A 24,258-nucleotide genomic window follows, 5' to 3' on the forward strand; every position below is an offset into this window, starting at 1 on the left:
AATGGATTCAACTTACAAGAAAGGAGATTCAGACTAAACTTTAGGAAGAATTTCCAGACAGCGTTTTTCAACAGTGGAATGGACTTGTTTGGAAGGTGGTGGACTCTTCTGCGCTGGAAGTTTTTAAACATAAGTTGGATGGCCATCTGTCAGGGTTTCTTTAGTTGGGGTTGAACTAGATGATTTTTGGGTCCCTTCTAACTCTACAATTCTATGATTCTATAATTCTATGAAACATTGCAAGAGCGCTGGGAGGCACGCTGACTCCTGGTTTCTAGCGCATGTTAGAGCAAGAAGGAAGGTGTCAGGATCAGGCTGCTTGGGGCGGGATGAGAGGTGTAGTATTTTATGTATGTGTGTTTGAGGTAATGCACATGTTCATATATATGTTCATATATATGTGCATGCTTAGAGTTGGGCACCAACATTTTCTAGTTGGGGCAGGTCTAGTTGGGTTGTGACAGCAGCCACTGGGAGCTGAAGTGGCGATGGACTTCAGGGCCTGGCTAGCACATCTCATAACTAAATTGATTTACACAGACTGGAGGAGATGGAGAAGAAAGAACTCTGGCATGGAAAAGCCTGTTCTCTCCAAGTTGCCTGCTTTTGTGCTGTGCCCTTGAAGGCTAGAAGCTGGTCTTATGGCATAAGGAGATCCTCTCACCTGGCACTGGGGAACTGTTAAGTGAAAAGACCCGTTCTTTGTCTCTCTCCTGGCAGATGAAGGAGGACTGATTCTAAATTAAATACATTTAGCATATGTAGTTTGCATAATTAGGACGCTGATTTGTATATTATGCAAATCTGGCTGCCTGTGTGTTTAGGCTTGGGGGTTAAGTATGTGGGCAGAAGGGTTGGGAGGCAGGACTCCTGGGTTCTGTAGCGGGTTAGGGAAAGGAAGGGAGGTGTCAGGATCTGGCTGCTGAAAGAGGGGGGTGATGTTTAACGTGTTATAATCTTTTCTACGTGCGTTTGTGAGGGCACATGTACATATATGTGTGCATGCTGAGAGTCAGGACATCTGCATTCTCTAGGAGATGAGCAGCAGCAGGGTAGTGGGGGGTCTAGTTGGTTTGAGTGGGGAAGGAGGATCTTGGTTGTTCTTTGCTTTGTGGCATGCCTTCCGCTCCCGTTCTGTATTTTTGCTGCGCAAGCCAAGGCACCAAGCAAATCATCTTCCATCATAAATAACAACGGCAGAGGAGAAAATAGAAAATCAACACCAAGTGTGGGGGGGTGGGGAGGGGGGATGAACCAGGAGGGTGAAGAGTGTATTGATTATCTAAATAATCAAGGGGTACTTTTGATTATTTTGTGCCCCCTTCCCTTCCAGATACAAGAGAATGCATAGCCAGCCCCAGTGCCAAGATCTACAACTGTCCCTTGTGCAGCAATGTAATTATAACCAGTCCCCCTATATCTGGAAATGGGATGGAAGGCTTCCAGATCCGAAGCAAGGCGAAAAGCCTGGGGAAGGGGAGCAGGTGGAGACCTGGCTGTTTGGCTGTCTGGCTGGGGTTGGGGGCAGGGGAAGAGGTTCCTATGGTGGGCTTTCCAGGGCCCAATAATTCTCTCAAGGGACCTCCTTTGGACTACACGTATCATTACAATATTTACATGCTCTGAAGGTGTGAAGCCAAAAGCACTTAGAGCAAGAAAAAGAGCCGGATGAGGCGCTTTCTCTCCATATGTTCCAGAAGGCAGATGACAGATTGTGTTTGGCTTCATCCATGTGGGGTGTTTGTGATGCTGTGTGTGTGCGTGTGAAAGAATGAAAACAACATTGCCTCTTGCTGTATCCGTTGTGAGCGGAGTGAGGTCTAGTGGGATAGAGCTGTGTAGGGACTGAGAGCCAGGATTTCCCCAAGCTTCTCTGTTATAGGAATTGTACTGATACCTCCCCCCCACCACAACCTTGAAGAGCTGCACGGCAGGCATGTGACAAAGTCTGATCTCCTTCTCCTCCATTTTCCCTGAGCGAGAGCTGCACCCTCCTTCCTTCTTCCTGTCCTTCCCGCTAAACCTCTTTGATCCACAAGTTATAGATTAAACCCTCCGGCAGGGAGATGGAAGATCATGGTGGTGATTTACACTGGGGGCTGTAAATGTTACAAGGTGGTGGCTTTACTGGATAATTTGAAAAGCGCAGCTAGACTACTTTGCGAGCAGTTGTACAAGGAAGGGTGCAATAAGGCTCACCCCAGTCTCCCCTTCTGTTTCAAGGCATATGTTTTGCACATTTCACCATCTTTTCTTTGCTGTCTCTGGAAAAGGTGCAACTGTTCTATTTCCTCCTGACCCTTGTTAAAGGAACAAAACCTAGGATGCCATGTGCCTAATAGGAAAGGAGCAGAGATATGGTGCCAGGACTCCTGGGTTCTCCAGGAGGGGAATCAGGGCTGGGGTGATAAATAGAAAGAGGTATTGTTATTTTCCCCAGGAGACAGAGGAGGTAGGAGACTGGAAACAAGGTTTTCCGGTCTGGCTGCCAGACCTTTCAAAAGGGAGGATTTCAGCAGGTGCCATTTCACTCCCACCCAAGACATTGCAGCAGTGGTGGAATTTCCCCTTCTAGCCAATTTGTAAGGGTACAGCAGGATCTAGCTCTCAAGGTCTAGCTTAGACAACCCTTCTAAGAACATTCTGTGCTTTTGTGGGGAGAGGTAAAACCGTAGGAGCTGGGAAATGGTTCTCCCAGGTTTTTAAACAGTGGATGAGTCTGGAAAGGGAGACGACTGGATGCAAGAAGTTTGGTGCCTTCTAAGCAGGTTAGGAGGGTATGGAAATTGGACCTCTGGGAGAGAGAAATGACCCAGTGTATACTGCATGCGTACAACTCTCAAGGTTAGCCACCCCTCCCCTCCCCTGTGTTTCTGCAAAAGGCCATTTTTTTCTGAGCATGCTTCCCTTCTTAAGAGGAAGCAAGCCCAGAGCAGTGACTCATGCAGAAATCTAGGAAGCATATTCCTTTGAGGGCTGGTAAATCTGCAGAATCTTTGCATTGTTACTGAATTGTGTCAGAGGCAGTGGCGGGACAGAATTACCCTTCCCTCATGAAGGCTGATTGTGTGGTGTAGTGATAAGAGTGTTGGATTAGGACCTGGAAGACCAAAGTTCAAATCCCTACTTGGCCATGAAGCTCAATGGGTGACCTTGAGCCAGTCACTGCCAGTCAGCCTAACCTCCTTCACAGGGTTGTTGTAGGGATTAAATGAGGGAGAGAACGTGTACATGATCTTGAGCTCCTTGGAAGAAAAGACAGGATGTAAATGCAATAAATAAATAAGTAAAATGAAATAAAATATGCCAGACCAGTCAGAGGTGCAGCAATCAGCCTCATGCATAGATGGCTACTTTTTCGCCCACCAGATGCCCGTTCTTGCCAGCTCTTCTTTCACAGCGCATCATTTTGGCAATTGTTGCCCTGGTGGTTTGGGGAAGGGGGAAAGACACTGGCCAGGATTTTTCCAAGAGCAACAGGGCTGGTTGGGTTAAAGCAGAGGAGGGGAGGCAGAGAGTCCTCCCAGCGGTGCAGGCAGGGCCCGGTTCTGCTCGCTCAGCATCACTTTCCAAGTTCAGAGGCAGGTGACGAGCTTAGGCGATAACGAGATGGAGGGATGGATGGCTCTGTCGCAGATTACTGGCAATTACCCTATATTAGAGGGCCTCTAAGCAGAGACGCAGGCTGTGCTGAGCCAGCAGCTGAGCCAGCCTCTCTCTCTCGCTCTCTCCTCTGCGGAGTATGTGCTGCTGACACCCTTCCATCCTGAACTCGCAACTTCCTTCCTTCACACACACATCTGGCTTCCCTCCCCCCTTTTGCATGGCGACTGCTGTCAGCTTGACATCTGCTGAATATTTCAGAGGCCAAACATGAATCTTTAAACACAACAAGTTGCTCCTCTGCTCCAGTGAGACTTGTTGGGGGCCTGCCAGCTTGAGAGGGTGGAGGCAGCCAAATGCTGAGGGGACGGGAGTTGCCCTGCCTTGTAACATATGCCTTTTTTGAGGCCAAGGACAGCCTGGGCGATGTTGGGTTGCCAGACACCCTTTCCCGCCTCCTGACATAGGTGTCTGTCCCTTCGACAGAAGAAGGATGAGCAGGCAACACTCTTCCATGACGCTATGTCCCTTTGGAAGTCTACCTGTTCATGCTGTGAAAGGTATCTGTCCTCTGAGAGAAGGGGGAGAAAGATGCTGATCCTAACATAGCCCCCCCTCAAAACACCAGTTGCAGTCTTGAGCAACGGGGTGGGGTGGGGCTGGTGGTCTAGAATAGTTGAGCATAGAGACGATGAAGTGCAGAAAACTTAGGTTCCTGATTTCCCCATCTGCAAACTCAGACTGAAAAGAATAGTGACTTAGAAGATTTTGAAAACAGATCCTGGGGCTGAGTATGCGGAAACCTGGCTCAAGCTGGAAGTGGATGCTCAGGGCAGAAAATGTGTCAATTCTGAATGTGGCACTTAAGATTAACCCTCCCTCCCTCAAGGAAAGAGTGTGTGGCCCCAAGGGAAGCGGCTAGGATAGGGAGTGGGACCCTAAGTAGATGGGACAGAGTTTGGGAGGTTAGAATAAAAGAGGCCTGTGTGGGAAGGCTGGATTTCTGGGTTTTCTGGTGGAGTTCTGAGGTGATAGGAGTGACATCCCCTTTATTAGCTGATAGGACACCTATTAACCAAAACCTCTGGGTTCCCAGGAATGGGAGTTGACAAGAAAATGTTGACCTGGCCTGTTCTTGCAACTCTAACAGTGTTTTAATCTGCAGGAGTCATGAAGTGGAGCTTTTCAGGGTACAGAGTCAAAAATGATCACTACATGGTTAAAGGAATAGGAGCAGGGGCTAGTTCAGAAGCTGGCAACTCTAAATGGGAGGGATCCCATGGATCAAAGGAGGGGAACCCTGGGAGCTCAAACCCTTAGGCTGGTGGTGAGAGCAGCGTGGGGCTGAGTGGGTTGGAGGCAAGTGCCAGTCCCTGCTGGCTGTTCTCTCGCCACTCTTTTTTCTTCCTTTCTGTGGGCTGTTCTGTCACCGCAGCGTCAGTCTGGAACTTTGGAGAAAGTTCATTTACATAGAAATGAAAAATTAAATTAGTGCAAATGTGTAATTCAGCCGGAAAATATGATTAACAAGACGCTGGGCCAGGAGGAAGGGGAGGGGGAGAAAGAGGGAGGGAGGGAGGCACAGGGCCAAGAGGAAACTGACTGTGCTGTCACACGCAGGGGCAAAATATGCTAGATCACATTAGGACAGACACGCGGCCTCTGTCTATGCATGCACACGTTCCAAGCTGCATACTGGAAAACACCGCAACCGAACTTTCCCATTGCCTTAGGTGGTATCCTTCAACCCTGGCCTGCATTTCCAGGCATATCTGTGGGGGTATCATTTCATTTCCCTTCCTGTTCTTGCTATTATTCCGGGCTGTCTGCAGATTCAGGCAGGCAGACAACCAATATGAGCATCTGTGCTTTTGGTGCAGATAAAAAGTCGGGGGTGGGGGAGGATAAATTTTCCTAGCTAGCAGATAGGGAGGTGGGGTGCTAAAAAAACACATTTTTCATTTTATTAACAGAAAGCAATGGCTCTGCTGTTTTTTGCAGCGAGGCATCTGGACGAAGACGGATAATGAGTTAGGCTTAATCCATCCATCCTATGGCCTCCTCTGTTGCCAGTTAGAGAAGCGTTTGGTGCCCCCTTCTGACCCCTGCCTTTCCTTGGGTCCCTTGATGCGTTCATCTTCTTGATTTATGCTTTCCACATCCCCTTTTTTTCCACGTGTACAGACAATCACAAGGATGAGAGGGAGAGCAGATCCTAGGGACCCTAGTGGTTATAAGCTATGAGGAGAAAGAAAAACTGGGGAGATAGGACTGCTGCATTCTTAGGGAGAAAGTACCTTTACCCACTGGTCTAGTTCAAATGTTGAAATATGGTTTGGCGGTCAGCGCCTCAGGTTGGTGCACTCTATTTCCTTCCTTCATTTCCTTGTTTTGCAATATTCTCTAGCTTGCTGTAATGTCCTGATCAGGCAAACAATGCCTATTGCAAGCAGTATTTTGCCTTCAAAAAAAATTGGAACTGGGATTTGTGGTTGCTGTAGCTTGCCCAATTCAGATTTCATGGCAGGCAATAGTGCAAACTAGGAAGTGAGAGAGGCAGTTGGGACACTGGATGAGAAGAGAGGGCAGAAAGGCATGGGAGGGCAGAGCACACAACCCCAAAGCTTGGTGGGGAAACTGCAGTTTGGTTGTGCCATATAAACAGGGCCACTGAATCCATGGTTAGTTTTTCTGTTTTAAAAATGCTATCCTTTTGGGATATAATACCTACACAAAAGACCAACAATTATCATGTCATGAGCTATTCCTATATTATAGGCGAAAATGCATTTCCAGTCCTAAATGCTAGACAGAGCAGGACAGAGTTTAAGTGCTTTCTGAACAACAACCAAACTGAAGTTTTCTTCTTCCTTTTCTGTGCATGGAAATGCGGTGCAGTGGTTACAGTCTCAGACTAGTACTGGAAAACCTGGGTGTGAACTCAGCCATGAAGCTTACTTGGTGACCTCTCAGTGAGTGAGTTACTGTCTGTCAGCCAAACTTACCTTGCAGGGTACAGTGTGAGGATACAGTAGACAGAGCAAAACCCTGCCCTGAGCTCCTTGGAGGAAGGGCAGGATAAAATATAAAACAGATCAATATAATATAATAGTAAATAACACCTTAGAATACTTCAGGAGAAGCTTTTCCCATCACTGCATCTCCATGCTTGGAAAGTTACAGCTGTTGAACTTCGGCTGGTAAAACGCAAAAATCCCTGCTAGGAAAAAAAGTTGGAATTCACTTTGGAAATAGAAGAGATTGAGGCTGACAGCCTGGACTCTGAGATTCCACCTTGCTCTCAAGCCAGGGAATTAAATGCTACATCTGCTGAGGTTCATCCTCCTATCCAGTCTCTAGCCTCCAGAGATATGGCTTAGCTGCAAGGCTGGATTAAGGTAGTTGGGAGCCCTGGTGCAATTCCCAAAATAGGGGCCCTTTACTTCCAAAAAAGGAATGCATGAAATAATGTACCACAAAAAATATTGTGGTCTCTTAAAGATAAACACATTTACAATGGTGTTGAATATTCATGGATTACAAAAAACATCAATCCTGAACATATGCAGTTTCACAATTGTCAGCAAACTGCAAACACGTTTGTGTGTGTGTGTGCCAATCTTGATAAACGAAAAGAAAATACTCTGGGCATGTGTACTTAACTCATCACTGCTTTTACTCACTTTCTGCCTTTGACCCGTCACCAACTCTCAGCCTAAAATACCTCAATGGTGGTTGTGAAGATTTAGGTGGTGCAAAATGACTGCAAAAGGGAACTTAGTGCTTGTATCATAGACATCAAATGTTGGTGCCTTTAACTAAACTGATGCATCTTTGTTCAATAAGGGGTTGTGTTTTTCTGCACACACGCATCACAGATTAATTAGTACAGCTCCAAAGCTTCAACCACTTTTAGTCTGGTTTGATTATTGAGTTTTAGACCCCTATGTTCCTAAAAAATAAAACAAAGCCTGCTCCCGTTTTCCAATGTTCTGCACTGGGTTTAAACATGCCTGATCAAAGGCATCTCCATCAAATAATATTTAAAACCCACGTTTAGCAATGAGTTTCATTGGGCATTCTGGTACAGTCATGTTCTTTCTCTCTCTCTCTCTCTCTCTCTCTCTCTCTCTCTCTCACACACACACACACACACACCAACAAACACACCAACACTACTTACAAATATATATTCCACACACACCCATTTCCACTTCTGCCATCACTGTATTGCCTTCTTTAGCCCCCAAATCCCCCCCAAAAGGTGCATAGGCAGCCACCTTGTAGAGTACCCTCTAAAGTGAAGGGGAGAGGGCTACTTCTCAGCCAGCAAGTGTGGAAGCGGGGGCCCTTCTGACTTCTTGAAGCACTCTGCAGAGTAATATGAAACCTGTTTCCCCTCCCCTCCCCTCCCCGCCCCGCCCCCAACTTCAGTAAAATGTTATCTTCAATCATGTTGGTACCCTGAACATTATGATTTTTAACGTCTCTTCCCAAAGAACTAGGGATGTACTTTTTTTGGGGGGGGAGTTCAAACTCTGTGCTGCCTTGCAGACATGGGCCCTGGTGCCATTGTTCCAACTGCACCATGGATAATCCAGTCTTGCTTGGTTGCAGGGGGTTGGACCAGATGACCCTTTGGGTTCCTTCCAACTGTACGATTCTATGATTCTGTCAATGCTATGTGTTGTTATAGGTTAAATCAACACACTCAAGGTACACAGTGGAGTGTCATGTATTGTCAGAAGCCAGCCTGCATTGTTAAGGTTTTGGAAATTTTTGTTTATTAGGAATGGGCCTATCACTGGGCAGGTTATGGATGGTCAGGAACTGAATTTTAAAAAATATGTTGCTTGATGACGGGAAAGGTCTTTCCCCCACTTCTGTTGGAAGGTGACACCCTGGCAGGGAAAGGGAAACCAGCAAGTTTGAACTGGAACAGAGACAGGGCTTATCCACACTTAGCTTTCTCCCCGCTCTTTCCAGGCAAGGTCTGCACTTTAAAGCTACGTGTCTAAGGCATCATTATTTTTGTTCCAGAGCTTTCCCCTGTGAAAACCCACTCTTTAGCGCTCAATCGTAGCAAATGTCAATCTGCTGTTTGTTCTGATTAAGCCCTAAAGAGCAGTTTTTCATAGGGAATCTCCATGAAATCTCTGGGGCAAAAGGTAAGTGTGGATAAGCCCTCAGAGAGAGCTGTGAGATTTGTTTGTTTTTTAAAGCTGGGACATGGCTAAGAGAGGTACAGTTGCTCTTTGGATATTTCATGCCAAATTGGTGGTAGAGCTGCCTGCTTCAAAAATCCCTTTTGTGCGTTCATGGTAATTTGTGCTCATGATGCTCTCAGGGTGGTCATGCGTGATCCTGCTTTCGATACTATTTATGCCAGCAAAAAGTTTTGGAGTGTTCATATTGCTTCATTTTCAGTCAGTGCATGCCCTGTAACATCCTGCTGAAATCTCATAACTTTATTCCACAAATCTTCTGGTTATTTTTGTCCCACTTCTATTGCTCTGTAGCCCTTTCAGACAGCCATAACACTGGGAAAGCATCACAGAACAACCAACAAAACAGACAAAATCCACCGTTAATTTACTATTATTGTGTTAAGGACATGTTGCAGAATACATCCACAATAAAACACGAGTCTGGAGGGTCTGCTTGCATACTTATAAACAAGCAGATGTTAAATAGATGTCACAAGTCTCCAGTGCTGCCTTGTCTAAAGCAAGCCACCCTATGGCTCTTCCTCTAGACTTCTTAATGGGGACTTGGGAAACATTTAACCGTAAAGTTGTGGCACTGAACAGCTAAAAATTCCAGACTCCATATTTTGTGCCAAGGAGAGCCACATTAAGAAAATCTGGTATTATCTTTGCTTATTTTTGGGGACGAAGTGCCAAACTGTCCATGACATTAATCACATCATTTGCCCCTGAGTGCATGATTTTTCTTTCAGAAATCAAGACTGGGACTCTGGGATTTCTTTCAGAAATCAAGAGTGGGGCATAAGTGCTGTTTAGCTCACTGCAGTCTCAATTGGAAGGGGGGAGGCATGGCCGCAATTTACATGAGTGGGGGAAGGCTTTGCAGGGGCCCAATCTGCATTGAATTGCAGTGGAGGAACTCCTGCTGGCTATTTATGAAATAAAAATTGTGCACTCAAGGACAAACTATGTATGTGATCAACACCACCTATAGTTTGGTTCTTAATGTAAGCAAATTACCTGCTCCCTCTTTTTCCTTGGTTCCTCTTCTTATTTTTGTTTTCTGCCGTTTTGTGAGATTAAAACAAGGCTGGCGGTTTGTTAGAGGGAGGTGGGTGAAGAGAGGATGGGTGAAGAGAGGACGAGCCTTGTTTTTTTGTGACTCATCAGTATAGAAAGAAAGGAATGCAAACCTTAAATAAGAAAGCTTCCCCAAATATGCACACACGCAGAGAAACCACACTGGGGCAAGGTCTGAGCGGGATTAAAAAAGCCTTTATTTCTTATGAACGCCCTAAAATAGTATCGAAAACCCTAGCCCCTCCCCCCCATCCGGATGCCTGGGTCCCTGCCCCACCCAAACCCTGCCCCATTCTGTCGTGGGGCGCTGCCCCATGGTCCCACTTCCCCACCCCACCCCAGCGAAACCCCACCCATTCCAAGAAAGACCACCCCCACCCACATAGCCCGCTCCCTAAAACAGCAGTTCTAAAGTTATTACTAAATTGCCCCCCCAAAATAGGAAAAGGGACAAAGAGACACAAAGAGAGAGAAAGAGAAAGCAAGGTTGGGAGTGTGAGTCTGAAGTTATTATGGGTTTATTTATGGTTGTTAGTTTACTTGTGAGGGAGACTGCATGTGGTCCCGATTCTGCACATGTAGTTGTATCTCAGTGTTCATTTATTGGAGGTTTGGGGGGTGCACCTCTTCTGTGGTGCATTTTATGTCACACATTTTCATGTATGCTACAGTTCCTATGGTTTTAGATCTCCATGTCGGTGGTTCCTGTGCACACTTAGTGAAATCTTTAGCAGATTTTGCTTACAAAAGATGCGCGTCTCAACAAACACATTGCCCTTCCTGGCGCCACTCTTTGCTGCTATAGACTCAGGGGCCACTTCACACGTGACGTCGCTTCCTAGACCATTTAGGCCCACAGTCCTGCCACAAGGCAAGCAATAGCGTTACCCTTATCTGCACGCCGGGAAAAAACATCAAGTGTGCCGCAGTCCTTGCACGGCTGCTTTTTGCAGACGCCTCTGTTGGTGTGATTTGTATACATGTGTGATTGGGGGTTCCTTTGAAATGCTTGTGTGGCTTCGATCCTGCCTACCTGTATCTGAGATGGAGGCTGTGTGCTTGCAATGTTTGTTTGTTTGTTTAAAAAAATTGTGGTACCTTTTTTTGCTGTGCAAGCTCCATTAAGCGGCACATTAAGTCTGTTTTGCGCAATGGTGGGTTTTATATGCAGAGGCTCGTTTCTCTACCTGCAGGCATGATTGTTTGGTGTGTGCTTGTATGCCTTTGTGCTTGACTGTGGCTGTGTGATTGGGAGTGTGTTCCCCCTCCCCTCCCTGCAGTTCACTGTTGGCAGTGTGTGCACCATTTTGGGAGTGACCGTATGTGACTCTGGCACCTGGGACCGTGCCACTCTTCTTGCCACTGTATTGGATAACTTTTAGAGTTGCGAGGGACTCTAGAGACCCTTGGATCCAACTCCAGCCCTGAGACAGGACATCCTGTACATTTAAAGTCTCCTCAGCAGATAGGAGACCTGCCGGTTTGTTTGGTGGCTGAATAATTAGGGGTGTGCCAGCACCAGCTGGTTTCCCAGAAGCAGTCTGGGCCTTATCCCAGTACTGCCCCCCTCATCAGGACTTCATTTCTGGACTTTTTCGCAAAAATGCTAGCACCTCAGTAAAAAAGAGGATTCACTGCTTCCACCAGAGTTCCCTCACAATTCCTGTGACCAGACACGGTGAGGATCTTTGCTCCTTTCTCCCTTTGCAGCTCAGTAATGCCAGCCTGACAGGATGTGGTCCTCTCCATCTGCTGTTTTCTCCCTCTGCTTTCCAATGCCTTTTTAAATATTTGAAAACTGTCAACATCTCTCTCTCTCTCTTCCCCCGCCCCCTTCATCTTATTTTTCTCGAGGCTAAACAGACCCAGTTACTTCAGCATCTCCACATATGACTTGCCTTCCAGACCTTTGATCATCCTTGCAGCTCTCCTCTGAATCTTTTTCAATTTGTCAACATCCTGCTCGAACTGAGGTGCTCAAAACCAAACACAGCACTTCAAACGAGGCCTTGCTGAGCACAAGCCTCGCTTGGCTAGGGGAGGATGGATGAGAGGAGAGGTGCTGCTGCTTTACTGGGTCAAAGTGGTGGCCTGGACCTGTGTCTGCTCTGTAGTCCATTGAAATTGCGTGCCAGAGTAGCTGCTGCACAGTGCCGAGGAAAGCTGACAGATTAAAGAAACAAGTGGCTTTCTTTGCTTTGTTGCTTCATTCTGTTTCTGCTTTTCACAGAGAGAGAAGTGCCACAGAGCACTTAGAGACCACCCTCTGGGCCCTGGAGATGCCTACAAATCTGGCAAGCCCAGCCTTACCTTGTGGCGTCCTTTGAGCAGTCTAGCACTTTGGCAGGGTCCGCCAGCGTCAACTGGCTGGGTCTGTGGGATGCGATTTTAAACTTCCTGCTATTCTGCAACAGGAGCACTACGGGAAGTTTAAAATGATGCCTTGTAGATGCCTGTGGCTGCTAAGGAAGCCTATGGCCACCAATGCACGGTCCCTGCCCCAGCAGAGGACACTTTGTTGAGGGCCCTCTAAAGCCTGTAGCCAGACCTGCCTTCAGACCTGCTGAGCACTTCAAACTGATCTTACAAAAATTAGATTTGCAGAGTGCAACATTCTGTCCCTAACACCAAATTGGCACTTGCATGGAAATGTAGCGCACACAGCACTGGCTATGTCTCCAAGAGGGGCTGGGACTGGTGACACACAGTCTACAAGCCACTTGTGGCCCTGGCAAGGCTTTGTTTCATGTGCATGGTCTTTTTGATTTCCCCAGAATTCTCATTTTCAATGTTTCTGGAGAAAACTGAGAGCCTTGGGTAAGGGGCAAAATGACATGACTGCTTCATGCCATGACCCTTGTGTTGAAATGTGGGTTGTGCCAAATTCCCATAGAGCAGGGGCAGGATGAGAAAAAGAGTGCAGCACAGGTGGAAGGTGGATGCTGAACATTTTTCTGCCCATGACCCTATTACCACCACCACTTCTCCTGAGCTGCCTTTTTCCTGGTAGCTATTACTTCTGGTTTCACCCCATCAGAGGAACACTGCTTATGGAGAAGTGGTTGTGGTGTTGGACTTGGCAGCGGCCTGGTTGTATCATATGGGTTTGCTGCCTTCAACTCTAGTTTGCCCCCAAAACTTGAGTTAATCTGTAATGCTGCCCATGGACTTTATGTTACTCACCTCTGCTTTAGGGAAAGTTCCAAACATTCTAGAGATAAAATATAATAAAAGAATACCCTGTTCCCCCTTTTCTCTTCTGGATTCCTGCTGTCTTAAGGTTTAGAACCATGCCAAGACTCCCATCTTATTTACTAACCATTTATATTCCTGTCTTCCATGAATTTTGTCTCATTATTTTTCCCTTTTTTCAAAAAAGAAATAGCTCAGTTTGCCGATTAATAGCCACATCATGTTGCAATGGATCTCAGATCATTTGCAAGCTGAGTGAAAAACCCTTTCCTTCAGACCTTCTACTTAAGTACACTTGGCTTCTCATATTTGCAAAAGTTTCTCCTAGAAACTTGCAAAATTCTAAGGCTGGGCATTTTCCAGAATAGTGCAGAGACTGGGCTTTCAGCTGGCTTTAAGGTCCGCCTTCCCACTCATCAGCAGTCTCCAGCAAAAGGAGAACTTATGTATCTTCTCTGTGGAAAGGTGCGCAAGATGTACCTGCATTGGGAGCACATTTATCTTTCCCTGCAATGGGAGATGCACAGTCCCCCCCTCAAGCAGGAAGAATGGAAATTAAGTTTTATAATCACTCTCACATCCAGTGTTCCAGCTTCTCAGCTTAGAGCAACCAGCATTAAGATGGTGTGTAGTAATTTTGGTGATGAGAATATACAGTATATTACCTGTTGAATGAGGTTTTTATTCTATTAGATTTAATTTTGTTTGGTTTGTAGTGCAGGTGCCCTTTCAGTCTATATAGTCGTGTTTTCTGTCATTTTCTGCAATAGCTCTCTTAATACCGAGAGCTTTGGTGCACTGATGTAGGATTTGTGAAAACAGACACTTTCAGTCATGGTACTGGTTTGTCTATGTGGTTTGGGGGGCAGTGATTGCTTTTGCCCATTACAGCGCACAAGTGTGTGTGTGTGTGTTTTTCATTTCAGCATCCATGATGTTTGCATGTGTTGCTATCTCTATCATAATGGGTGCATGATTGCAAGATTAAAGCGGGGGGAAGGAGAAAGAAGGTGGTGGTTAAGAAGAGCAAAGAAAGCAAGAAGGGAGAAGAGGGAAATGTGCAGGGGGGGAAATATCACAGTTTTCTGTTGAACAAAGTCACAGTTTTGTCTCCTAACATCCCCTCCCACCCAGAAGTCCAGACAGTTTTGTGGTTATTGTTGTCCAAGCCCCTCCCCACCCCCTCCGGAGCCTGACTGATGGCACTTCCCCCCTGCTGCCAGTCTACGTGGGGACACAGACTCTCTCCAGGTTCATGATTGGTTCATTTCATTGGCACTCTCTCAGGTTTTGTTCAGAGAGTAACAGCCCTGCTGTTGCAGTAGCCAATTGCCCCTGGCCACAGGAACCTACCCCACCGATGTGCCACAGGGTGGCAGAAAAGCCCTTTTTCTGGATATAAAAGGTCTGTTATGGATACACAGGAGAGACCAGTTCCCCTCTACCCCCTGCTGTAAATCGGCTGGTGGTTGGGACTGGGTGTTTTGTCACAGGGAGCTATTCTGGTGGCACTTGGGGTAGCAGTCTCAGGGTGTTACCCCTCTCTGGCATATCATCTCCACTCCCCTGGGTTTTTTAATGGGATTATTGGTGGTTCCAGTCCCCACTGTTTTATCTGTGATACTCTTTTGGTTGATCACTTCCCCTTTTCTGTGGCAGGGAGATGTGGTCCTATCACATATATTCCTGGTGGCATCCTGTTGGCATGCCCTTTGTCTTGGTGGGTTCACTTGTGGCACTGTTCTGCTTCCCCCTCTCTGCAGTCATCTTCGTGATCCTCCCTTCTTTCCATTGGGTTGAACCACAGCGCCATCTCCACCACCTCAGTCCCCACTGTGTGAGCTCAACTACAGCTCAGTCTTTTTTTTTCTGCTGTCCCATCTGAAGCCTCTTTCCCCACCCCCACCCCACCCCCACCCCACCTGTTGCTGGTCATACCTCTGACTCCAGGCTAGAGAAATGGGCAGAACCACGGCGGGCAAAAAGCTCCCCGCTTCTGCTCACCCGGCGTGGCAGCCACTCTGGCGAGAAGCCGCCCTGGTGTCGATGGGAGGCCCCGCAGCGCACCATGTGGCAAGAGCTGAGGTCCTCCAGGCTGCGGGAGGTGGGATGTAGAACTCCACCAGCTGGCCCCAGCTCACAGGAATGGTGATGGCAGCGTCGGTGAAAGCCGTGGCGGTGGCGAGGAGCCAGGCATCCATACAGGCTACAGTGGCGGTGCTCCCAGTCCAGCCGGCGTTCCAGACGCTCCTCAGAACAGCTCAAATAGCGCAAGGCCTCCTTGCGGCATGGTGGGGTGGGTGGCGGGAGCATTTCCAAGCTCAGGCAGTGCTGGCAGGGACCGTGGCATCCATGGCACTTGGCCAACTTGTCGGCTGACCAGTAGTGCAGGGGCTTATGCGTGGCAAAGAGTTGCCTCTCTCGGGACGGGTATGTGCAGAAATAATCCGGCGACTGGTACCAGCAGCTATGCCCATCACTGTCCCTCTCACAGATGTCAGAATCAGAGTCAGAAAAATCCACATAATGACTTTGGCTGCGCAAGCTGGCACCTACGGCAAGCGGGTGGGAATGACTGCGGCAAATGTGAGCCCGGGAGCTCCTCTCTCGGCTGGATGACGTCGGGCATTTGACTTCTGTCTCGGCTCGAGGCAGAGATGTCTCTTCGGCATGTCGGTAGCGGGAAACAGGTGGGGAGCGTTCATCCTCATAGGACAGCCGTGTGTAGCCATACCGACCCCGTTCTTTCCCAAAAGGCCGACTGCTGCCCCGTTCCAACTCACAAGGGCTTTTGGTCGCATAGCCACTGGAGGAGCCATCATACTTCTTCACCTCTGGGGCTCGGCTCGCAGCTTTCCCGGCTTGGAAACTTTCATACAACCCACGGAGGGATTTGCGTTGCCAGCCCGATGCCACCGGTGGCATGTCGGGAGTTTCTTTCTCACGCACAATGGCAAAATAGGAGGGAGGATTTTCCAGCCCCCGGGAGGGTGGTGGCGGAGACAGCTGACAGGGCGCCATCTTTTTGCCACTGACGTGATCAGACAGCCCTTCTGGTTCAATGGGCCCATAGAACCGGTGGAAGCCATCTGAGAAAGGGCTCTTGAGGCTATGGCGTGGGGGTTTGGTTGTGGGGAGCTCTGTAGGTGTCGGAGGGTACAGATCCTTGTAGCAATTGGGACTACGAGCATGGCGCCACCGTTCCACAATGCGCCGTTCGCGAGGCAGGAAGCTAGAACAGGGAAGTGGAGGGCCAGGGGGGCTGGGCAACGCTGGGGCTGCACCTCGCGACGGCCCGTAGGTGTGGTTAAGGATGGGTAGCTGCTGCTGATCTGGGACTTTGGGGTCTTCACTGCTGCAACAGCTGTACATGCCCTGGAGCGAATTGGAGAAAGAGGGATAAATAAGGGGGCTGTTGGAACTGTAGCACAACCGCCAAACTACAGGAGGAACACTGTTGCTGTTAGACCTGCATGGGAAATATGCTGGGGACCATGATGAACCCGAGTACTAACCTGGGGGCAGGCTCAGTGCATACTACCCCTCCTTCCCTAGGGGGTAGAGGGAGAGATCCACAAGGAAGAGTGTAAAAGTCATCTGTATTGCGTGCTCCTTGTGAAACCCATCAGGACTGCCTCTGTGTGATAAAGTATTGTAGGCATAATGCTCTCTCCTTTTTTGGGGTGCTCTTTTTGCAGTTCTTTATAGAATATCATAAAGAACGGTTTCTCCAGTTCCATGAAAGTGCAGTTACTTTCTAACCCATAGCCTAGAAATCTCACTGGGGGTAATTAGCTCTAGCACCACCTACAACATCACTTCTTCTCTGCTCACCAGCTCCTCATGTCACTTCACCCCATGATAGATTTTCTACACGCACCATTCACCCTGCCCCATCCTGGCTGCTGCTACACAGCTCTTCTCCCCTGAGTACAGGTAACTAGTCTCACAGATTCCTCACCCCATTTCTCCATCTCAGTGATATTCATGGGGTCACAGCCCACAATTTGGAAAACCCTGGAGTGTTCATATTCCTGATGGTATCCCATATCCCTTGATTGTGAAGGGCCTCTTGTTATAAGACCATCTTCCTGTACCAGGGAATGATAAACACCAGGGAACTGGAATTCTTTCCCTCCCGTCCTTCACATGCACACAATCTTCCACCCCAAATGCTACTCCAGATCACTCTCCACCATGGAGAGCCTTCTGCTATTAACAAAGAGTGCACTTCCCTCCCACCAGCCCTGAGCCTGTCCTTCATAGTAGGTCACTTATTTCAGAGATGGATCACTGTGGCAGTGAATGGAGGGAAGCAGAGAGGAGGATACAGTGAGAGGAGGAAGAGATAAATACAAGTGGAGAAACTGACATAGTGAAGATCAAAAAAGAGACAATGGAAACTCTCCAGGTAGAGGAATCAGAGAGTAGGGTGGGATTTTTGCCACCTGGCTGAGTGATTAAAAGCAAAACAAACTTAGCCTCAGTGCTAGGCGGCAGCAATTTTTAATCTGCATTTAAAGTGATCAACATATGCAAATGAGAACTATAAAGAACTCAATTTGTGCTTTAGCTATGAGAATCTGTTTTGAAAGCCAGGGGAATGGCCTGTTAACTTCATCACTACACTACAAATTTAATCTATTTTGAAATCTCTTAACTACCAGGCTTCCCCTCCTCCTTGTGGAATGTGGTCTGTAGTGTGCCAGCAAGTCTTTGTTAGTCTTCCCAGCCATATCATAGAAATACCGTGCCCCAGGTTTCCCTCTGTAAGCCAGAACCTTTTAAAAGGCTTGACACCAGTTTTAATTTGTAGTATAGACATAACAAGATATGATGAGTATGCTTGTCTTTTCTTACCTAGTAACCACAGCCAATCTGGTGGCAGAAAGCAGGGCTTTAAAATAAAGTAGTATGGCTCAAACCTCAACACCCATCTTTAGAAGTTAGTCACTAAGAATCCAGCATAGAAATGAGAAGGATATAGAGACGGCGATGGAGTCAGACATAATGTTGAAATAGGACTTCCTGCATTTTTTTTCTTCTGCAAGTGAGCTACCGGTAGATATCACATTTTGTTTGATGGATGTAGTAACCAGCAAATAAAATGCAAATATGCTAGTCTCTCTGGTACTGTTCTACTTGATTGCTCAGGTACAGTGCCAACCTCCCTTTAATTTTTTGAAGTGCAGCAAATAGATTCATTCACCTGAACATTAATTTTTCACCTTAATTTTAAAAGACCGTCAACACAATTTTTTAAAAGTTGAAAAATTGTTCCAGCTAATTAGGTCTGTGCATCCAGCTTCTGCTGCAGACAGGCAGAACTGGTTTTCCTCATATCAGTCCCACAGTGACCCCTACTATTCAGGCTAGGCATGTACAGGTGGTGACCACTTTAGGCTCATCCAACTGACATGCGATCGCTGACACATGGGTCCTTTTGGATCCAGAAGAGGGAAGACCAGGGGCGTAAAGGGCCGGGCATGCTGATGAACGCTGCACTGATGTACATGGGGGCTGGGAATGGAACCACCACACAGAATGGTCACCACTTGTATGTACACAACCATAAATTAATAGCTAGGGGAAAGGGAAAATGTAGACGGGTGTATACATTATTTTCCATGTTAAGGTAACCCAAAGTCTGTGATTTGTACTATGAAAACCTGCATATACAGTACTGACTTCTTTTGCATAATTTAGTCACAGCAGAATGGAAAAGAAAGATGCAGGCTCTATAGCCCCATCTTTAGACCACTAGAAAACTTGCAGAAACCCCACCTTTTGCTTTTGAGACTGTATAAGTCATTGTCTGCACATACACTTCCATGTTTACCTTCACAGCCATAAAGGCTGGAAATGGTTGCTGCTTTCTGAGGGGAAAAAGAATGGTGAGATTCTAAGGATGCTGATTTCTGCATACAGGTGTGGTGTGATCATAGATTATTCACAGTCCTGGGTGAAAGGAGAGTGATGTGGAAGGAGGGAAGAGCTTACTCTCTGGACAAAGAAATTGACAGTAATGGATGTGAAAATAGCTTAGTGGGTGAGAGGATCAATGGGCACCCAACTGTCCCTTGCTGATCTTGCAACCTCACCCTGCTGAAGGCGAGCAGGAAGTCCAGCCGCCCTGTATGTCTCATACAGTGACGCAGTTTCCAGTAGATTAGGTGTTCCCAGGCAAAGACCAGCAGACTTAGTCCCATGGCCACCAGGAGCATGTAGAAGACACCCGCCATGTTGTCTATGTCCAACTTGCTACTCATCACCTCAATTTTGTCATTGTGGCAGATCCCTGATAGCCACAGGCGCTCTAGCAGTTCAATCTCATCTGAAACAGAGGAGGGGATGGGAAGAAGAGATGGAACACAAGAAATGTGCCTTTTCACAACCTTCCTTTGGTATGGTCCATTAGGCATCAGTCCCAGAAAATGCAGGAGCCCTTTTGCTCAATGGTAGGGAATAGGGATTTTGTTCTGAGGTCTCAAATGAAATAAGCTGTGTTTATCTAGTGATGGTATAGAATCTGAGTGTGGGAGCTTGTGGAGACAGGAGACAAGGGAGCAGAACCATTCTGAGCTTAGGTACATACTTAAAGGTCAGGTATCACAAAGTACTTACCCATTGACACTATTTAATTATCCTTTCATGCTTAGAGTTGTGAGAGGTTGTTCTCGTCCTGTCTTTCCAGGCATGTATAGGTGGGTAACCTTCAGCCTTTTACTGTAACAGCTTTATGGTGAGTACTGGCACCTCTCTCTTTTGGTTTAAAAGTGTGACACTTACTGTAACAATTTCATGGTGAGTACCAGCTCCTATTTTTCTAGGAAAAAAAGCACTGGCGAACATTAAGCCAATTTGCCAGCTTGGACTTATTTGTATCTGCCTATTTTTACACCTCCATGCTGGTGAAGGAAGGCAGGGCTGCTGCACTTTTAATACAAGCACTACAGGAAGAAATCTAGCAGGTCAAGCTCTTGTGACTAGGACTTGTAAACTGGGGCATTTGCAAGGGTGTTTAGTGGCGGAGTTTGAGGGGAAAGCCTGGAGTGTTGTCTCATGGACCAAGAGACATGGATGACAAGGGAGCTGCAGCAGTGACCTACTACACCTACAGCAAATCCAAGCTAGAAGAGAAGGTACAGCAACTTGAGGCCCACCTATCCACACTTTGAGCTACTGAGCAGATGAGGAAATTCTTGCTAGAGAGTGGACTGTCCTGGAACAGAGAGGCAGGTGGGGTGTCCCTAGGGAGGTAGAAGATTGTGCAGTGCAGGAGACGAACTCCTGGAGGAACATGACACAAAAAGCAGGAGCCGTGTTAGGAGCCATGCTGTGTCTCTGGAGCTGCAAAACTGACTCCATGCCCTCACTTTGGACACCAGTTCTCAGCCAGCGTAGCAAGAACAGCAGCTGCAGACCTTAAAATACATCAAGGTAGCAGTGGAAAGTACAGTGTATGGAACGATTCCTTCTGCTCCCCAGAGAAGGATGAGATGTGTGGTGGTGGCAGGCGATTCTCCACGGAGGAGGACAGAGGCAGCAGTGTGTGGACGAATGACTCATGGTTTCAGTTGTTTCTACACAAATGCACAGAGTATGGGAAACAAGCAAAAAGAATTTGAGCTCTCAGTACAAATATGACCTAAGTAGGCATTACTTGAGCCTGGTGGATGAGACTCATGACTGGAACTTGAGAGGTGCAACCTGTTCAAAAGGAATAGATCAAACAGAGGGGAGGAGTAGGATTATATGTAAAGGACGTGTACATTTGTGAAGAGATCCATAACTTGGAGCATGGAAGACAGATTGAGAGTATATGGATAAAAATTGTAGGAGAGGGAAACAAGAGTGACGTTATTGTGGGTGTCTGCTATAGACCTCCAAGCCAAATGGAGGACTCAGATGATGCCTTTCTACAGCAGATTCCCAAACATTCATAAAGAAGAGATATAGCAGTCATAGAAGAGTTCAGTTACTCAGATACATTGTCAGTGAGGCAATTGAAGAAATGATTGGACCTTTCATTCTTGGCAGAGTTTGAGTTTCAACAAACTCTGCCAAGAATGAAAGCTCCAACAACTTCCTCAATTGCCTCACTGGCAATGTCATTTCCCAGAAGTGGAAGAAGCAACAGAGGAGTCATCTTTATTGGACCTGGTCCTCACTAACAGGGAGAAGCTGGTCAACAAAGTGAAAGTACAGGGAACCTTGGGAGAAAGTGATAATGTAATATTGGGTTTCATTGTATACAAGCAAGGGAAAGCTGAGGGTAGTTGAACATGCACTCCGGACTTTAAGAAGACTGATTTCAAAAAGCTTAAGGAACTTCCCCATGATCAGAAATACTCAAAGAGAAGGGAGTCCAAGAGGAATGGGAGTTTCTTAAAGGTGAAGGCAGAAAGGCAGAAAATTCCAACAAGAAAGAAAAGTAGGAGACACCTAAAAAACCAGTGTGGCTGCATAAGGAGCTTACAGGTGAACTGAGATTTAAGAAGGGCATGAATAAGAAATTGAAGAAAGGAGAAATCACAAAGGAAGAACATATATGAGTAGCCAACAGTTGCAGGGAGGTTAGGTGGGCAAAGCTCAGAATGAACTCAGGCTTGCAAGAGAGATTAAAATTAATAAAAAGGTTTCTTCGGCTATGTTTGAAGCAAGAGGAAGACCAAGCAAGTAGTAGGTCTCTTGTGTGAAGAGGATGGAGAAATGCTGTTGGGTGACAGAGAGAAGGCAGAACTGCTCAACACCTACTTTGCCTTTTGTCTTTACCTCAAAGGAAAGCAGTGCCCAACCTGGTGATAACAGAATAATTGATGCAAGGAAGGAGCTAAAGCCCAAGATGGAAAAGAGGTGGTAAAGGAACACCTAGCTACATCGATGAGTTCAAATCTCCAGGGCCTGATGAGCTGCACCCAAGAGTATTAAAGGAGCTTGCAGATGTAATCTCAGAGCCTCTGTCTATAATTTTGAGAATTCTTGGAGAACAAGTGATGTCCCTGGAGACTGGAGGCAGGCAAAATGATGTCCCTGTCTTCAAAAGGGGGAGTAAAGAAGATCTGGGTAACTACTGACTGGTGAGCTTGACATTGTTACCAGTGTCCTAGAACAGATAATTAAACAGTCTGTCTGTGAGCACTTAGAAAAGGTGACTGTGATTACTAAGACCTAACATGGGTTTCTCAAAAAAAGCCGTACCAGACGAATCTCATTTCTTTCTTTCTTTCTTTCTTTCTTTCTTTCTTTCTTTCTTTCTTTCTTTCTTTCTTTCATAGAGTCACAAGCTTGGTGGATCAGGAACTGCTGTGGATATAGTGTATCCTGATTTCAGTAAAGCTTTTGACAAATTCCCCCATGATATTCTTGCAGAGAAGCCGGTAAAATTTAGACTGGGTGAGATAACTGTTAGGTGGGTTTGTAGCTCATTTCCATACTCAAAGAATGCTCACTAATGGTTCCTAGTCATCCTGCAAAAAAAGGGGGGACAAGTGGGGTGCTGTAGGGTTCTGCCCAGGGCCCATTGTTGTTCAACATCTTTATAAATAACTTGGATGAAGACATTGAGGGGATATTTATCAAATTTGCAGATGCCACTGAAGACAGAATTGGGATTTAAGATGACCTTAACAGATTGGAGAGCTGGGGCAAAACTAACAAAATGAACTTCAGTAGGGACAAATGTCAGGTTCTGCACTTAGGCAGGAAGAACCAATATGCACAAATATAAGATGGGGGACACTTGGCTTGCCATTAGTAGATGTGAAAATGATCTAGGGGTCTTAGTAGACCACAAGTTTAACATGAGTTCACAGTGTGATGAAGCAGCAAAAAAAGGTTAATACTATTGCAGAGCAGGGCGACCAAGATGATCAAGGGTCTGGAAACCAAGCCTTATGAGGAATGTTTGAGGGAGTTGGGTATATTTAGCCAGGAAAAGATACTGAGAGGAGATATAATAGCCATCTTCAAATATCTAAAGGGCTGTCACATGGAGCAAGCTTGTTTTCTATTGCTCTGGAAACTAGGACCTGAACCAATGGATTCAAGTTGCAAGAAAGGAGATTCAGATGAAACTTTAGGAATAATTTTCTGACAGTAAGAGCTGTTAACAGTGGAACAAACTCCAAGAGGTGGTGGACTCTCCTTCCGTAGAGGTTTTTAAGCAGAAGTTGGTTGGCTGTCTGCCATATATGATGTAGCTGAGATTCCTGCATTTCAGGGGGTTGGACTTGATGGTGTTTGGGTCCCTTCCAACTCTACAATTCTTTGATCCTATGAATCCTGATCTACTTGAGTGATTGCAAGGATGGAGCTATGCAGTGGTAGTCTTTCAGGACTGATTAATGCTGCAGACTAAAATTGTGTGTGTGTGGTATAAAAGGTAGTACAGGTTTCAGTTGTATGATATGACAGATGGGTGGGTTGCTGGGCAACTGTTCCTTGCCTCCCTCTCCCCTAATAAGCAATTGGAAGCTTACAATGGTGTGCATGTGTGTTCCTTCATACCCAAGCAACAGGCTCCTTTAAATGCATACATCCATGCAAGATCATGATATGCTCTTCCAATAGAGATTTGGCAGGCAACTTTGACTTTCAGGTGTCTCTTTAAGACTTTTTTATGCTGACAGGCCTTAGCAGTTGTTTAAAAGGTCTCTTGAGTAGCCAGTCACATTGATGATTACTTTGCATTGCTTTTAAATGTCTAATTGTTGTGGTACACTGCCCTGATGTATTGTGAGAGGATATTATTTAAATATTTTTTTAAAATAACTATAAATAAATAATAAATACCCAGCACCCTTCAGCATGTACAAATTCAACATTTTTAGTGTATTTTTGGTTTTTATGGAAGCCGCCCAGAGTGGCTGGGGAAACCCAGCCAGATGGGCGGGGTACAAATAATAAATTATTATTATTATTATTATTATTATTATTATTATTATTATTATTATTATTAGAAGTTATACATCAATACACTGAAGGATTCCAAACAGATGAAATCTCCGCTGTATATATTATATACCCTCATACTGGTGGAATTATATACCAACAAAATTATGGATATTCTGTGAACCTAAAGTGAAAATTCTGCAATTAAAGTAAGTTTTAAACATTGATTATTATACATGCATTTTTTTAGTTTGCATGCTTTATTCTTGTGCACAGATGCTTG

General features: G+C 46.2%; 2 protein-coding genes across 8 annotated transcripts in view; one reads left to right on the forward strand and one right to left on the reverse strand.

Moving 5' to 3' along the window:
* KDELR1 (KDEL endoplasmic reticulum protein retention receptor 1) overlaps positions 1 to 24,258 on the forward strand; it is a 134,521-nt gene that overhangs the window by 35,435 nt on the left and 74,828 nt on the right. For 2 of the 4 annotated variants that reach the window (XM_081837509.1, XM_081837511.1), the window contains exon 3: positions 12,121 to 12,184. The exons of the other annotated variants lie outside the window; for them this stretch is intronic. The gene's annotated coding sequence lies outside the window, so the exon portion shown is untranslated. The remainder of the gene's footprint in view (positions 1 to 12,120; positions 12,185 to 24,258) is intronic. 4 annotated transcript variants of the gene reach the window in all.
* Positions 12,193 to 24,258, reverse strand: part of GRIN2D (glutamate ionotropic receptor NMDA type subunit 2D) — a 60,160-nt gene continuing 48,094 nt past the window's right edge. For all 4 annotated transcript variants that reach the window (XM_081837343.1, XM_081837342.1, XM_081837340.1 and 1 more), the window contains 2 exons: positions 19,184 to 19,416; positions 12,193 to 16,457 (listed from right to left, as the gene is read on the reverse strand). In XM_081837343.1, coding sequence (XP_081693469.1) covers positions 15,015 to 16,457; positions 19,184 to 19,416 — 1,676 coding nt within the window. In that variant the 3' untranslated portion in view covers positions 12,193 to 15,014. The remainder of the gene's footprint in view (positions 16,458 to 19,183; positions 19,417 to 24,258) is intronic.

Source organism: Podarcis erhardii, assembly GCF_964252035.2.
Source record: "Podarcis erhardii genome assembly, chromosome: 13".
Taxonomy (NCBI): Eukaryota; Metazoa; Chordata; class Lepidosauria; order Squamata; family Lacertidae; genus Podarcis; species Podarcis erhardii.